Below are 16,294 nucleotides of genomic sequence, written 5' to 3'. Positions count from 1 at the left end.
TCTGACATTTCACATTCTTAAAATAAAGTGGTGATCCTAACTGACCTAAAACAGGGTATTTTTACTAGGATTAAATGTCAGGAATTGTGAAAAATTGAGTTTAAATGTGTATGGCTAATGTGTATATAAACTTCCAACTTCAACTGTATATACAGTGTTGTAACTATGTACAAATGTTTCAAGTACAAAAGGCTTTTACAATGGTGTTTGTTCTTCACTGGATGACCTTTCCTTGTGGGAACAGGTCACAAATCTCTCTGTCTCTCTCTCTCTCTCTGTCCGTCTCTCTCTCTGTCCATCTCTCTCTCTGTCTCTGTCTCTCTCTCTGTCTCTGTCTCTCTCTCTGTCTCTCTATCTCTCTCTCTGTCTATCTCTCTCTCTCTGTCTATCTCTCTGTCTATCTCTCTCTCTCTGTCTATCTCTCTGTCCGTCTCTCTCTCTCTCTGTCAAGACATCCTAATGACACTTTGTTAGTAACAACTCTACAAAACACTCCCAAAACCCCATGCTAGAAGATACAGTCCTGTCCTCCTCACTCCTCACAGACCGCTAGCCTGCATTTACTACCGGCCTCCCCGGCTCTTTCAAAGCACGTTTTATTATTGGAAAAGGATAGGACAATTATTTTAATGATAACTGTGTTTCTAGCTAGTCGGGCCCAGGAGATAGATGTGATGTATGGTGCTGCTGCGAGGCCAGGAGAGAAGAAGAGAGGAGAAAGGTTATTTTTCTCCTGTTGACAGACCGATGGAACAGGGGAGATAGCAACCTGAGGCCTCACAGCACTCCAGCCACACTGGTAACACTGGAGCACTGGACAGAAGGAACTAACTGATAGAGGAACCTGGAAATTGAAAAATGTCCAACCAAGACATTTTAATCTCACCAGGAGAAATACAAAACTGTTTCTTTCTCAAACATTTACATAATATCTACAATTCTCACCAAGCTAAGCATTTACATAAGTATCTCCCATTTGAACCAGACAATAGTTTTTGTTTTCTTTAATTCACAATGTTGTGTTCTGTCCTGTCATGAATCACAAATAGGAAATTGAATTGAGTTGCTGTACGTTTATCTGTGTTTTATGTTTGTCTGTTGTTTTCTGTTGTTCTCCAGAGGCTGGAGGAGGACTGTCCTGCCATGCCCCATTCCTGTAGCTGTTCTCAGGACAGTAAAGGACCTCCCGGACCCACAGGACCTCCCGTAAAGTCCTACTCCTGCCTTTATTTACTGTCTTAGGGACTAGGGTGCCCTTTTAACACACCGTTTAACACCATACAAAATCATCCTAGACAGAAAACAACACATTTAGAGACATCGTTTCTCCAGAGAGCTGTCAAGCAGGCAGGAAAAGAGACTCCAGGGGTCGACAGAAGGAAATCCAAACCAGCCAATCCAAACCAGCCAATCCAAACCAGCCATTCCAAACCAGATACCTGCCGCCCACCAAAAGTAATTTTGGTGAAACATTCCCGGTCTGGGGAGGGTCAATGTCACTTACTACTGTGGAAACCAGCCATTCCAAACCAGCCAATCCAAACCAGCCAATCCAAACCAGCCATTCCAAACCACTGTGGATGTGTCTCCACCACAGTTGGACATTGTTAGGGGAAGGACCCCAACAGAGAGAGAGTCTTCATACATTCTGCTGGAGAGGGAGAGGGTGGGAGAGAGATGGAGAGAGAGAGAGAGAGAGAGAGAGAGAGGGGGGAGAGGGGGAGGGGGGGGAGAGAGATGGAGAGAGGGGTGAGGGGGAGAGATGAGGGGAGAGAGATGGAGAGAGAGGGGGAGAGGGGGAGAGAGAGAGAGGGAGAGGGGGGAGGGGAGAGAGATGGAGAGAGAGAGGGGGGTGAGGGGAGAGAGAGGAGAGAGAGAGGGGGAGGGGAGAGAGGGGAGAGAGGGGGGAGAGAGGGGGGAGAGATGGGAGAGGGGGGGGAGAGAGAGGGGGGAGGGGGAGGGTGGGAGAGAGATGGAGAGAGAGAGGGGGAGAGGGAGAGAGAGAGGGGGAGAGGGAGAGGGTGGGAGAGAGATGGAGAGAGAGGGGGAGAGGAGAGAGAGAGAGAGGGAGAGGGAGAGGGTGGGAGAGAGATGGAGGGGAGGGAGGGGGAGGGGGAGAGGGTAGAGAGAGAGAGGATAGAGAGAGAGAGCGAGAGAGAGAAAAACGAGTTATAGAGGATAGAAAGAGAGAGAAACCAAGTGAGAGAAAGGAGAGAGAGAGAAACTGAGTGAGAGAGGATAGAGAGAGAGAGAGTAGTATGTAGAATGGTTAATCTCACTCCACACAGCAGCAGAGGGTAGAGGGTAGAGAGAGAGAGAGAAACCAAGTGAGAGGATAGAGAGAGAGAGAGAGAGAGTAGTATGTAGAATGGTTAATCTCACTCCACACAGCAGCAGAGGGTAGAGGGTAGAGAGGGTAGAGAGAGAGGAGAGAGGAGAGAGAGAGAGAGAGAGAGGGTAGAGAGAGAGAGAGAGAGAGAGAGTAGTATGTAGAATGGTTAATCTCACTCCACACAGCAGCAGAGGGTAGAGAGAGAGAGAAACTGAGTGAGAGAGGATAGAGAGAGAGAGAGTAGTATGTAGAATGGTTCATCTCACTCCACGCAGCAGCAGAGGGTAGAGGGTAGAGAGAGAGAGAGAAACCAAGTGAGAGGATAGAGAGAGAGAGAGAGAGAGAGAGTAGTATGTAGAATGGTTCATCTCACTCCACGCAGCAGCAGAGGGTAGAGGGTAGAGAGAGAGGGTAGAGAGAGAGAGAGTAGTATGTAGAATGGTTAATCTCACTCCACGCAGCAGCAGAGGGTAGAGGGTAGAGAGAGAGGGTAGAGGATAGAGAGAGTAGTATGTAGAATGGTTCATCTCACTCCACGCAGCAGCAGAGGGTAGAGCCTGATATGACGACACTGCAGATAAATGAGCCCATTTAGAAGGCGTCAGGTCAGGTGATGTTGTGTACTCAGCTCGTTGCCAAGGGGACAATAAAACAGGTTCCAGGGCCACTACGGGGCCAACACTGTATCAACACACAGACATGTTTGAGAAAGTCATTATATGGATATGAATTTATCAAAGCAGATTAGTCCTATCTCTGCTGTCTACACAGTTTCCACATCCATATGGTTCAGGTGGAGCCTATAGGCAGACTTTAAAATCACAATGGAGGAAGATTTAATCTGAGGTTCCTCTATAAACCAATCCTCCTTATGTTTCTGTGATCGTTGGCTCTGATCACTGTTGACCTACTAAAACCGTTGTTATAACATTAAAGCTGGACTGGAGTTAAAAGTGGGGCTTTGTCACGACACAATACTCCTCGCTGAAGGTGTTGACCTCGTAGTAAAACTGTTCCTGACCTTTAATTCTATTATTCTGTAGTGTGTCTTCAATCACTGATATTATTATAACCGACTGAGCGTGTGCATGACGTTAATCAAATTTGAGCTTGTCCTGCCTCTGCCTCTGCTATCACAGCCTCCAGCCATAGGAACTATTAGTACCTTGCTCCATGTCCCCGCAGGGGTGCCATTAAGGCAAACACAGGAAGAGGAAGGAAGCCTTTGAGGCCAGATGGGACAATTACCTCCAGATGCCTTCGTCAGTTAGAGCAGAGTCAGGAGGGACAGGGAGGGACGGGGGGAGGGACAGGGATGTTTATGGTCTGATTCCCAGTCAGATGTACAGTATGGTGTTTATGATCTGATTCCCAGTCAGATGTACAGTATGGTGTTTATGATCTGATTCCCAGTCAGATGGACAGTATGGTGTTTATGATCTGATTCCCAGTCAGATGGACAGTATGGTGTTTATGGTCTGATTCCCAGTCAGATGGACAGTATGGTTATCGTGGTGTTTATGGTCTGATTCCCAGTCAGATGGACAGTATGGTTATCGTGGTGTTTATGGTCTGATTCCCAGTCAGATGTACAGTATGGTGTTTATGATCTGATTCCCAGTCAGATGTACAGTATGGTTATAGTGGTGTTTACGGTCTCCTTCCTCCCTTCCTTTCTTCCAGGGAGGTGCTGGTATCAGAGGAGCCAGGGGAGATCGAGGGGAGCCAGGCAATGTGGTAAAGTATACTATTCATCCTCCATCACACTATGCTGCTCAGTGCTTACACAGGTTCCTGTGTCCCAAATGGCACCCCTGTTCTCTCTATAGTGCACTACTTTGGATCAGGGCTCTGGTGAAAAGAAGGGCACTACATTGGGAATACGGTACCATTTGGGACACAGATAGAGGGACTCCATCCCAATACAGCTCAGTGTTTCCATAGTAACACATACTGGAGGGGATCCATCCCAATACAGCTCAGTGTTTCCATAGTAACACATACTGGAGGGTCCCAATACAGCTCAGTGTTTCCACAGTAACACATACTGGAGGGTCTCCATCCCAATACAGCTCAGTGTTTCCATAGTAACACATACTGGAGGGTCTCCATCCCAATACAGCTCAGTGTTTCCATAGTAACACATACTGGAGGATCTCCATCCCAATACAGCTCAGTGTTTCCATAGTAACACATACTGGAGGGTCTCCATCCCAATACAGCTCAGTGTTTCCACAGTAACACATACTGGAGGATCTCCATCCCAATACAGCTCAGTGTTTCCATAGTAACACATACTGGAGGGTCTCCATCCCAATACAGCTCAGTGTTTCCACAGTAACACATACTGGAGGATCTCCATCCCAATACAGCTCAGTGTTTCCATAGTAACACATACTGGAGGGTCTCCATCCCAATACAGCTCAGTGTTTCCACAGTAACACATACTGGAGGATCTCCATCCCAATACAGCTCAGTGTTTCCATAGTAACACATACTGGAGGGTTCCCATCCCAATACAGCTCAGTGTTTCCACAGTAACACATACTGGAGGATCTCCATCCCAATACAGCTCAGTGTTTCCATAGTAACACATACTGGAGGGTCTCAATACAGCTCAGTGTTTCCACAGTAACACATACTGGAGGATCTCCATCCCAATACAGCTCAGTGTTTCCATAGTAACACATACTGGAGGGTCTCCATCCCAATACAGCTCAGTGTTTCCACAGTAACACATACTGGAGGATCTCCATCCCAATACAGCTCAGTGTTTCCATAGTAACACATACTGGAGGGGCTCCATCACAATACAGCTCAGTGTTTCCATAGCAACACATACTGGAGGGTTCCCATCCCAATACAGCTGTGTTTCCACAGTAACACATACTGGAGGGGATCCATCCCAATACAGCTCAGTGTTTCCACAGTAACACATACTGGAGGATCTCCATCCCAATACAGCTCAGTGTTTCCATAGTAACACATACTGGAGGGTCTCCATCCCAATACAGCTCAGTGTTTCCACAGTAACACATACTGGAGGGTCTCCATCCCAATACAGCTCAGTGTTTCCATAGTAACACATACTGGAGGATCTCCATCCCAATACAGCTCAGTGTTTCAACAGTAACACATACTGGAGGGTCTCCATCCCAATACAGCTCAGTGTTTCAACAGTAACACATACTGGAGGGTCTCAATACAGCTCAGTGTTTCCACAGTAACACATACTGGAGGGTCCCAATACAGCTCAGTGTTTCCACAGTAACACATACTGGAGGGTCCCAATACAGCTCAGTGTACAGACCACTACATAGACTGACCAGGGGAAAGCTATGAACCCTTATTGATGTTGCTTGTTAAATCCAGATTTTTAAGCCTTGAGACAATTGAGACATGGATTGTGTATGTGTGCCATTCAGAGGGTAAGACAAAAGATGTAAGTGCCTTTGAATGGGGTATGGTAGTAGGTGTCAGGCGCACCGGTTTGGGTCAAGAACTTCAACGTTGCTGGGTTTTTCACACTCAACATTTTCCCATGTGTATCAAGAATGGTCCACCACCCAAAGGCCATCCAGCCAATAATAACTGTGGGAAGCATTAGAGTCAACATGGGGGGTGTGATCTTAATATTTTGTAGCAGCTCAGTGCTTCCACAGTAACACGTACTCTGGCTACAGTACGTGAGGGGCCACCTAGAACATAAAGAATAAGAATGGAATTTCCTCCAATAAATAGCCTGAATCAACGGCTGAGATGTGGAGATACATAAATATGCAACGTAACGTGCAATTCTGTTATTTTTGGAGGATGTCTCTGTTTTCACACACTAAGTGAACCTCGCTGTGTCGTTCTGGCTTCATGCCAGCAGTCTTCATGTCGAAGCCAGGAGAGGCTTGTGTAGGTTGTAGTTAAACAGGATCATTTTACTTGGACTGTAGTTTTAGGAGTACGCTGAAACGTTGTTATTCCAGTTCTCTCTGTGTCTGACTCAGACCTGGGTTCAAATACTCAACTTGTTGCAATGGAATTGCCTGTTGCAATGGAACCAATTACAAAAGTCCCAAAAGTGCAAACCCCACCCCCCTGTATTGCAAACCCCACCCATCTGGCATTCAAACCCAGCCCACCTGGCATTCAAACCCCGCCCACCTGGCATTCAAACACCGCCCACCTGGCATTCAAACCCAGCCCACCTGGCATTCAAACCCAGCCCACCTGGCATTCAAACCCTGCCCACCTGGCATTCAAACCCCGCCCACCTGGCATTCAAACCCCGCCCACCTGGCATTCAAACCCAGCCCATCTGGCATTCAAACCCCGCCCACCTGGCATTCAAACCCAGCCCACCTGGCATTCAAACCCCGCCCACCTGGCATTCAAACCCAGCCCACCTGGCATGCAAACCCCACCCATCTGGCATTCAAACCCCGCCCACCTGGCATTCAAACCCAGCCCACCTGGCATGCAAACCCCACCCACCTGGCATTCAAACCCCACCCACCTGGCATTCAAACTCAGCCCATCTGGCATTCAAACCCCACCCATCTGCCATTCAAACCCGCCCATCTGGCATTCAAACCCCACCCACCTGGCATTCAAACCCTGCCCACCTGGCATTCAAACCCAGCCCATCTGGCATTCAAACCCAGCCCACCTGGCATGCAAACCCCACCCACCTGGCATGCAAACCCCACCCATCTGGCATTCAAACCCAGCCCACCTGGCATTCAAACCCCACCCACCTGGCATGCAAACCCCACCCATCTGGCATTCAAACCCAGCCCACCTGGCATGCAAACCCCACCCACCTGGCATGCAAACCCCACCCATCTGGCATTCAAACCCAGCCCACCAGGCATGCAAACCCCACCCATCTGGCATTCAAACCCAGCAAATCTGGCATTTAAACCCAGCCCACCAGGCATTCAAACCCCGCCCACCTGACACTAAATCCAACTCTCAAAGTATTTTAAACATTTCAAATAGTGTTTGAACCCAGGATTGGTAAATGGGACAGTCCCCTCTCTCCGTCTGTTTGACTGCTTTATCAGCCTCGAAGGCTGCAGGCTGCTGGCCTCTCCATTCCCTCTGCTTCCAGCCCAGTTTCACACTGGCAGCTCGCTAACAAAGTTACAACAGATGTGAACGGCGAGGCCATGCTAGAAACAGATTTCATTATGGTGCCAAACAAACCCAACCCAGGACGGCTGTAATCTCATTTCAAATGTACTGTTGGGTATTGGCTGAAATATGTCCTAATTTGCATCCTATTCCCTATATAGTGCACTACTTTTGACCAAAGCCCTATGGTGCCATTTGGGACACAGCCTAAATCAATTTCCTCGAGCACAGTCCCCAATGTAAACTCCATTCTAATGAGTGTCCTCGGAGAACGGTCCTGTGGGCTACCCGTTGTACTTTGTCTTAACTTTATGAATATCACATTTATGTGTGGAGTGAGAGACCCAAGGACACGGCATTGTGTTGTAGAAGGAAGGCTGTCAGACAGTAGCTCTAAAACCTGATGTCCAAACATGGACGTTGAAGACACAGAACATATTTATCACCAGAGAGAAGACCTAACAAACTTTTAGTTCAATTTAATTTTATGTAAACAGGGCGGGCGGTTAATCAACTCTGTTGTTGTAACACGTTACATTAAGGTATGCTTTACAAATGTGCTCTAAAGGTTTTTAAAGTCGTTTGTAGACTATTGATCAGTTTATCAGTTGAAATATAGTTCATAAATCAGTAAGGAAACAGCCATGAGTCGTTGGTTAATATTGTGTGATTTAAATAAATGGTCTGTCTTCTCCAGGGGCCTCAAGGACTAGTTGGTGATAAAGGTCCTTCTGGACCACAGGGCCCCCCTGGTCCTCAAGGGCCTAGTGGACATTCCATCCAGGGACCACCGGTAAGATATGACCTATAACCCTGGTCCTCAAGGGCCTTAGTGGACATTCCATCCAGGGACCACCGGTAAGATATGATATATGACCTATAACCCTGGTCCTCAAGGGCCTAGTGGACATTCCATCCAGGGACCACCGGTAAGATATGATATATGACCTATAACCCTGGTCCTGAGGGGTCTAGTGGACATTCCATCCAGGGACCACCGGTAAGATATGATATATGACCTATAACCCTGGTCCTCAAGGGTCTAGTGGACATTCCATCCAGGGACCACCGGTAAGATATGATATATGACCTATAACCCTGGTCCTGAGGGGCCTAGTGGACATTCCATCCAGGGACCACCGGTAAGATATGACCTATAACCCTGGTCCTGAGGGGTCTAGTGGACATTCCATCAAAGGACCACCGGTAAAATACAGTATATATAATATCTTATGTTTGTAACGGCTCTCTTCTATCTCCTCCTCTGACGAAGAGATAGAACAAGGATCGGACCAAAATGCAGCGTGATGATGATTCATGATATATTTTAATGAAGGAAAACCTATACATACAGAAACTACAAAACTAACGAAATGAAATAATGAAAACCGAAACAGCCCTATCTGGTGAAAAACAAAACACTAAGACAGGAACAATCACCCACGAAAACACAGTGAAACCCAGGCTTCCTAAATATGGTTCCCAATCAGAGACAACGAGAATCACCTGACTCTGATTGAGAACCTCAGGCAGCCATAGACTATGCTAGACACCCCTACTCAGCCACAATCCCAATACCTACTAAAACCCCCAATACCACAACACAACACAAAATAACCCCATGTCACACCCTGGCCTGACCAAATAAATATATAAACACAAAATACTAAGACCAGGGCGTGACAATGTTCATATATATATATGTATATAGTACACTCAGAGTATATATGAACATAAGTTATGATACAGTATATAGCCTGTATATAAACATAAGATATGATACAGTATATAGCCTGTATATAAACATGATATATGATACAGTATATAGCCTGTATATAAACATAAGATATGATACAGTATATAGCCTGTATATAAACATAAGATATGATACAGTATATAGCCTGTATATAAACATGAGATATGATACAGTATATAGCCTGTATATAAACATAAGATATGATACAGTATATAGCCTGTATATAAACATAAGATATGATACAGTATATAGCCTGTATATGAACACGTTTGCCTCTGGTTAAACTGTGTTCCATAACAGTGTGCCTCATATGACTAATGTACAGTCAATCATTTGCAAACCATTCCATCTACCCACTGGCTTTGTGTGAAATGACAAAATGACAAAGGAATGAATGATAAAGAGGTTGTTTTTCTCTCATGTCCATTTCTGTTTCAGGGTGGTGATGGTGAAAAGGGAGAAAAGGGAGATGTTGGTTTACCAGGACCTCAGGTGAGTAAAAACACATATACACCTCATCTCCATTTTGTTTTCCTCTCCTGACTCCCACTGAGACACTGTGCTGTGACTAGTGATTACTACCTCCACAGAGACACTGTGTTGAGACTAGTGATTACTACCTCCACAGAGACACTGTGCTGTGACTAGTGATTACTACCTCCACAGAGACACTGTGTTGAGACTAGTGATTACTACCTCCACAGAGACACTGTGCTGAGACTAGTGATTACTACCTCCACAGAGACACTGTGCTGTGACTAGTGATTACTACCTCCACAGAGACACTGTGCTGTGACTAGTGATTACTACCTCCACAGAGACACTGTGCTGAGACTAGTGATTACTACCTCCACAGAGACACTGTGCTGAGACTAGTGATTACTACCTCCACAGAGACACTGTGTTGAGACTAGTGATTACTTCCTCCACAGAGACACTGTGCTGTGACTAGTGATTACTACCTCCACAGAGACACTGTGCTGAGACTAGTGATTACTACCTCCACAGAGACACTGTGTTGAGACTAGTGATTACTGCCTCCACAGAGACACTGTGCTGTGACTAGTGATTACTACCTCCACAGAGACACTGTGCTGAGACTAGTGATTACTTCCTCCACAGAGACACTGTGTTGAGACTAGTGATTACTACCTCCACAGAGACACTGTGTTGAGACTAGTGATTACTACCTCCACAGAGACACTGTGCTGTGACTAGTGATTACTACCTCCACAGAGACACTGTGTTGAGACTAGTGATTACTACCTCCACAGAGACACTGATGTGACTAGTGATTACTACCTCCACAGAGACACTGTGTTGAGACTAGTGATTACTACCTCCACAGAGACACAGTGCTGTGACTAGTGATTACTGCTTCCACTGTCTGGAAAACCTATTCTAGTCATAGATCATTCTTCCACTGTAATTACAGTGTGTGTGTGTGTGCACGTGCGTGCTTGTGTGTGTGTGTGTGTGTGTGTGTGCGCTTGTTTGTGTAATAGATGTGTGTGAATGAGGTGAGGGAGAGATAAGTAGCAGCTGAGAGAAGATTCCTGTCTTGGCGTCGTGAGGCATCGCACGAGGGCTGTCCCAAATGGGACCTTATTCCCTACACAGTACGAAGGTAGTGCTCTATATAGGGAACAGGGTGCTATTTGGGAAGTAGACCAGGTGTCTCTTACACCCCACCCTGGCACACAGGGCTTCCCCTGCTGCTACCAGACTAATGGAATCAGTCACATGAGACAACCTGGCACACAGGGCTTCCCCTGCTGCTACCAGACTAATGGAATCAGTCACATGAGACAACCTGGCACACAGGGCTTCCCCTGCTGCTACCAGACTAATGGAATCAGTCACGTGATACAACCTGGCACACAGGGCTTCCCCTGCTGCTACCAGACTAATGGAATCAGTCACGTGATACAACCTGGCACACAGGGCTTCCCCTGCTGCTACCAGACTAATGGAATCAGTCACGTGATACAACCTGGCACACAGGGCTTCCCCTGCTGCTTCCAGACTAATGGAATCAGTCACATGAGACAACCATGATGAACTACCATTATTAATTACTGAGCCTAGTCTGCTTAGAGGACAGATCAGAGAACATAAGGACCTTGTATAGAAGTCTGTCTACAGAGTGCTATTTGGGACAAAGCCTTGGTGATATGAGGAAGTGGGTTTCAGGCAGCAACGGGGCTCATACTCTAATGATATTGGAGGAGTCCCCTGTCTAGATGGTATTTACTTTGAATCAGGACTTTCTACGTCCTGTTCTTGTCCCGTTGTGGTGGAAGAGTCCGGACTTTCTGCCTTTTGTCCGAACCCCTAAGAGTACACAGTAGAGGGGTTTCTTTCCGGAAGGTACCTTCAAGGACCTGCTGTCATCTACACCAGCCACAGAGAATATATGGCTGCATCCAAAATGGCACCCTATTCCCTGAGTGGTGCAAGTAGAGTGCTGCAAAGGTCAAAGGGTTCCATTTGGAACGCACACCATCGTACCTCCGGAACATCCATTACAGAGCTCTTTGCCTCTCTCTGTCTCTCACCATCACACCTCCGGAACATCCATTAAAGAGGTCTTTGCCTCTCTCTATCTTTCACCATCACACCTCCGGAACATCCATTAAAGAGGTCTTTGCCTCTCTCTGTCTTTCACCAGCCACAATATACAGTAAATACAATATAACCCTTGTCATAAGCTCTACCCTCTCCTCTCATTTACAACCTGACAGTGAAAAATGCATGGGTAGCCACTTCAATGAATAGCAAAGTATGTGTGTCTGAGTGGGGATGGTAGAGCAGGGGGGAGCAATGCATCTAACTGATGCATTGCTTAGCAACCCTTAACCACCATTCTTAGTCTCTAGGGGTTGATTTATCCTTGATTTCTGGTAGAGAGGACCGGAGTGACTGGTAGGGTCTGGTAGAGAGGACCAGAGTGACTGGTAGGGTCTGGCTGGTGGTAGAGAGGACCAGAGTGACTGGTAGGGTCTGGTAGAGAGGACCGGAGTGACTGGTAGGGTCTGGTAGAGAGGACCAGAGTGACTGGTAGGGTCTGGTAGAGAGGACCAGAGTGACTGGTAGGGTCTGGCTGGTGGTAGAGAGGACCAGAGTGACTGGTAGGGTCTGGCTGGTGGTAGAGAGCACCAGAGTGACTGGTAGGGTCTGGAAGAGAGGACCAGAGTGACTGGTAGGGTCTGGAAGAGAGGACCAGAGTGACTGGTAGGGTCTGGCTGGTGGTAGAGAGGACCAGAGTGACTGGTAGGGTCTGGTAGAGAGGACCAGAGTGACTGGTAGGGTCTGGCTGGTGGTAGAGAGCACCAGAGTGACTGGTAGGGTCTGGCTGGTGGTAGAGAGGACCAGAGTGACTGGTAGGGTCTGGCTGGTGGTAGAGAGGACCAGAGTGACTGGTAGGGTCTGGCTGGTGGTAGAGAGGACCAGAGTGACTGGTAGGGTCTGGTAGAGAGGACCAGAGTGACTGGTAGGGTCTGGTAGAGAGGACCAGAGTGACTGGTAGGGTCTGTCTGGTGGTAGAGAGCACCAGAGTGACTGGTAGGGTCTGGCTGGTGGTAGAGAGGACCAGAGTAACTGGTAGGGTCTGGATGGTGGTAGAGAGGACCAGAGTGACTGGTAGGGTCTGTCTGGTGGTAGAGAGGACCAGAGTGACTGGTAGGGTCTGGTAGAGAGGACCAGAGTGACTGGTAGGGTCTGTCTGGTGGTAGAGAGGACCAGAGTGACTGGTAGGGTCTGGTAGAGAGCACCAGAGTGACTGGTAGGGTCTGGCTGGTGGTAGAGAGCACCAGAGTGACTGGTAGGGTCTGGCTGGTGGTAGAGAGGACCAGAGTAACTGGTAAGGTCTGGTAGAGAGCACCAGAGTGACTGGTAGGGTCTGGCTGGTGGTAGAGAGCACCAGAGTGACTGGTAGGGTCTGGCTGGTGGTAGAGAGGACCAGAGTGACTGGTAGGGTCTGGAAGAGAGGACCAGAGTGACTGGTAGGGTCTGGAAGAGAGGACCAGAGTGACTGGTAGGGTCTGGTAGAGAGGACCAGAGTGACTGGTAGGGTCTGGTAGAGAGGACCAGAGTGACTGGTAGGGTCTGGCTGGTGGTAGAGAGGACCAGAGTGACTGGTAAGGTCTGGTAGAGAGGACCAGAGTGACTGGTAGGGTCTGGCTGGTGGTAGAGAGGACCAGAGTGACTGGTAAGGTCTGGTAGAGAGGACCAGAGTGACTGGTAGGGTCTGGTAGAGAGGACCAGAGTGACTGGTAGGGTCTGGAAGAGAGGACCAGAGTGACTGGTAGGGTCTGGTAGAGAGCACCAGAGTGACTGGTAGGGTCTGGCTGGTGGTAGAGAGGACCAGAGTGACTGGTAAGGTCTGGTAGAGAGGACCAGAGTGACTGGTAGGGTCTGGTAGAGAGGACCAGAGTGACTGGTAGGGTCTGGTAGAGAGCACCAGAGTGACTGGTAGGGTCTGGTAGAGAGCACCAGAGTGACTGGTAGGGTCTGTCTGGTGGTAGAGAGCACCAGAGTGACTGGTAGGGTCTGTCTGGTGGTAGAGAGCACCAGAGTGACTGGTAGGGTCTGGAAGAGAGGACCAGAGTGACTGGTAGGGTCTGGAAGAGAGGACCAGAGTGACTGGTAGGGTCTGTCTGGTGGTAGAGAGCACCAGAGTGACTGGTAGGGTCTGGCTGGTGGTAGAGAGGACCAGAGTGACTGGTAGGGTCTGTCTGGTGGTAGAGAGCACCAGAGTGACTGGTAGGGTCTGGCTGGTGGTAGAGAGCACCAGAGTGACTGGTAGGGTCTGGCTGGTGGTAGAGAGGACCAGTGTGACTGGTAGGGTCTGGCTGGTGGTAGAGAGGACCAGAGTGACTGGTAGGGTCTGGAAGAGAGGACCAGAGTGACTGGTAGGGTCTGGTAGAGTGGACCGGAGTGACTGGTAGGGTCTGGCTGGTGGTAGAGAGGACCAGAGTGACTGGTAGGGTCTGGTAGAGAGGACCGGAGTGACTGGTAGGGTCTGGTAGAGAGGACCGGAGTGACTGGTAGGGTCTGGCTGGTGGTAGAGAGGACCAGAGGGACTGGTGGGGTCTGTCTGGTGGATGAGAAATATGAACACTTAATCTGTTGGCCTTGCTGATTCTGCTCTCTGCCTCTCTCTTCATAGCCATTACCACATCTCTCAGGGCCAGGATGGGGACTGTGTGTGTGTGTGTGTGTGTGTGTGTGTGTGTGTGTGTGTGTGTGTGTCTGTGTCTGTGTCTGTGTGTGTGTGTGTGTGTGTGTGTGTGTGTGTGTGTGTGTGTGTGTGTGTGTATAGCTGACAGGGAAGATATCAGGGCTGGTGGTTGTTTGTGCCAGGATCTGGTCTTATAGCACAACATTAATCACACCCCTCCTCTCCACTACTCTCCCCTCCCCTCCTCTGCATAATATCCCCACCTTTCATTGATATGCTTTACGACCACTCTTGTAAAGTTGTGGCAGAAGATACATATTTTATAACCTCATAGCCAAGTTATGATTATGTTTGGAATGGGCTGGGTGAGTTGTAGGAGACTGAATACACACAGCAGAGCTTTGGCAGGTGTTGAGATGTTCACCATTCAGACCTGAATGAATAAGGTTTCTCATGTTATAAATGAGATGTTCACCATTCAGACCTGAATTAATAAGGTTTCTCGTGTTGTAAATGAGATGTTCACCATTCAGACCTGAATTAATAAGGTTTCTCATGTTATAAATGAGATGTTCACCATTCAGACCTGAATTAATAAGGTTTCTCATGTTGTAAATGAGATGTTCACCATTCAGACCTGAATGAATAAGGTTTCTCGTGTTGTAAATGAGATGTTCACCATTCTGACCTGAATGAATAAGGTTTCTCGTGTTGTAAATGAGATGTTCACCATTCAGACCTGAATGAATAAGGTTTCTCATGTTGTAAATGAGATGTTCACCATTCTGACCTGAATGAATAAGGTTTCTCATGTTGTAAATGAGATGTTCACCATTCAGACCTGAATGAATAAGGTTTCTCATGTTGTAAATGAGATGTTCACCATTCAGACCTGAATTAATAAGGTTTCTCATGTTATAAATGAGATGTTCACCATTCAGACCTGAATTAATAAGGTTTCTCATGTTGTAAATGAGATGTTCACCATTCAGACCTGAATGAATAAGGTTTCTCGTGTTGTAAATGAGATGTTCACCATTCTGACCTGAATGAATAAGGTTTCTCGTGTTGTAAATGAGATGTTCACCATTCTGACCTGAATGAATAAGGTTTCTCGTGTTGTAAATGAGATGTTCACCATTCTGACCTGAATGAATAAGGTTTCTCGTGTTGTAAATGAGATGTTCACCATTCAGACCTGAATGAATAAGGTTTCTCGTGTTGTAAATCACTTTGACTCTGAATTTGTGTTATATTTTGCAGGGTGTTGGTGGATCTCCTGGCGGATCAGGAAGAGATGGACCAGTTGGACAGAGGGTAACAGTCTATTCATTTTGTTTGACTTACAGATTCATTATTTCCATGATGTTTTGTATGTACATTTTGTTTGTACGACCTGCTCAAAGCCTGAGCGCCCTGAGCTCTTTAGCTCAATTTTAAATATTAAAGTCAAATCTGTTTTTCTTCCTATTTTGAAGCCCGTAGTTTTGTTTCCTTCCTCACAACGGACATAACACTGACGTTTTTATGTCACGATGCTTTAAATCGTTGGCTTAAAGCTCACGAGATGTTTTCAGAATGCTGTTTTGATTTCCCTATGAATCAATTTCATGTCTCCATACTCTGACACAGCACTTAAAATAAATGTGCTGTAAATAAATGAGTTATGAGAGATGCCTTTGATCCTTCATAATACACGTTTTTTTATCCCAAAGACTGACGAAAGCAACATAGGCTGCTACATCAACAGAACGGTTCTAGGGTCAACTTACCTGACATTAAGTCACCTAAAGGCCCAATGATGTTACCATATGATTTTCACTTTTCCACAGTATATCTCATCAGAATCTGCTTTAGTATCACACAAAGTGGCTGATCCAACAGATATGGAAAAGAA

General features: G+C 47.1%; 1 protein-coding gene across 1 annotated transcript in view; it reads left to right on the top strand.

Moving 5' to 3' along the window:
• LOC112242259 (collagen alpha-1(XIV) chain-like) overlaps positions 1–15,714 on the top strand; it is a gene marked incomplete at its 3' end in the record, with an annotated part of 156,901 nt that extends 141,187 nt beyond the window's left edge. The window contains 5 exon segments of the mRNA XM_042315300.1: positions 1,120–1,206; positions 4,016–4,069; positions 8,157–8,252; positions 9,654–9,707; positions 15,661–15,714. Coding sequence (XP_042171234.1) covers positions 1,120–1,206; positions 4,016–4,069; positions 8,157–8,252; positions 9,654–9,707; positions 15,661–15,714 — 345 coding nt within the window.
• Positions 15,715–16,294: the final 580 nt, after the last annotated feature.

This window comes from Oncorhynchus tshawytscha, unplaced genomic scaffold, assembly GCF_018296145.1.
Source record: "Oncorhynchus tshawytscha isolate Ot180627B unplaced genomic scaffold, Otsh_v2.0 Un_contig_10640_pilon_pilon, whole genome shotgun sequence".
NCBI classification, from domain to species: Eukaryota; Metazoa; Chordata; class Actinopteri; order Salmoniformes; family Salmonidae; genus Oncorhynchus; species Oncorhynchus tshawytscha.
Note: the sequence above shows the minus strand (reverse complement) of the source record. Positions and strands in the feature narration are given on the sequence as shown.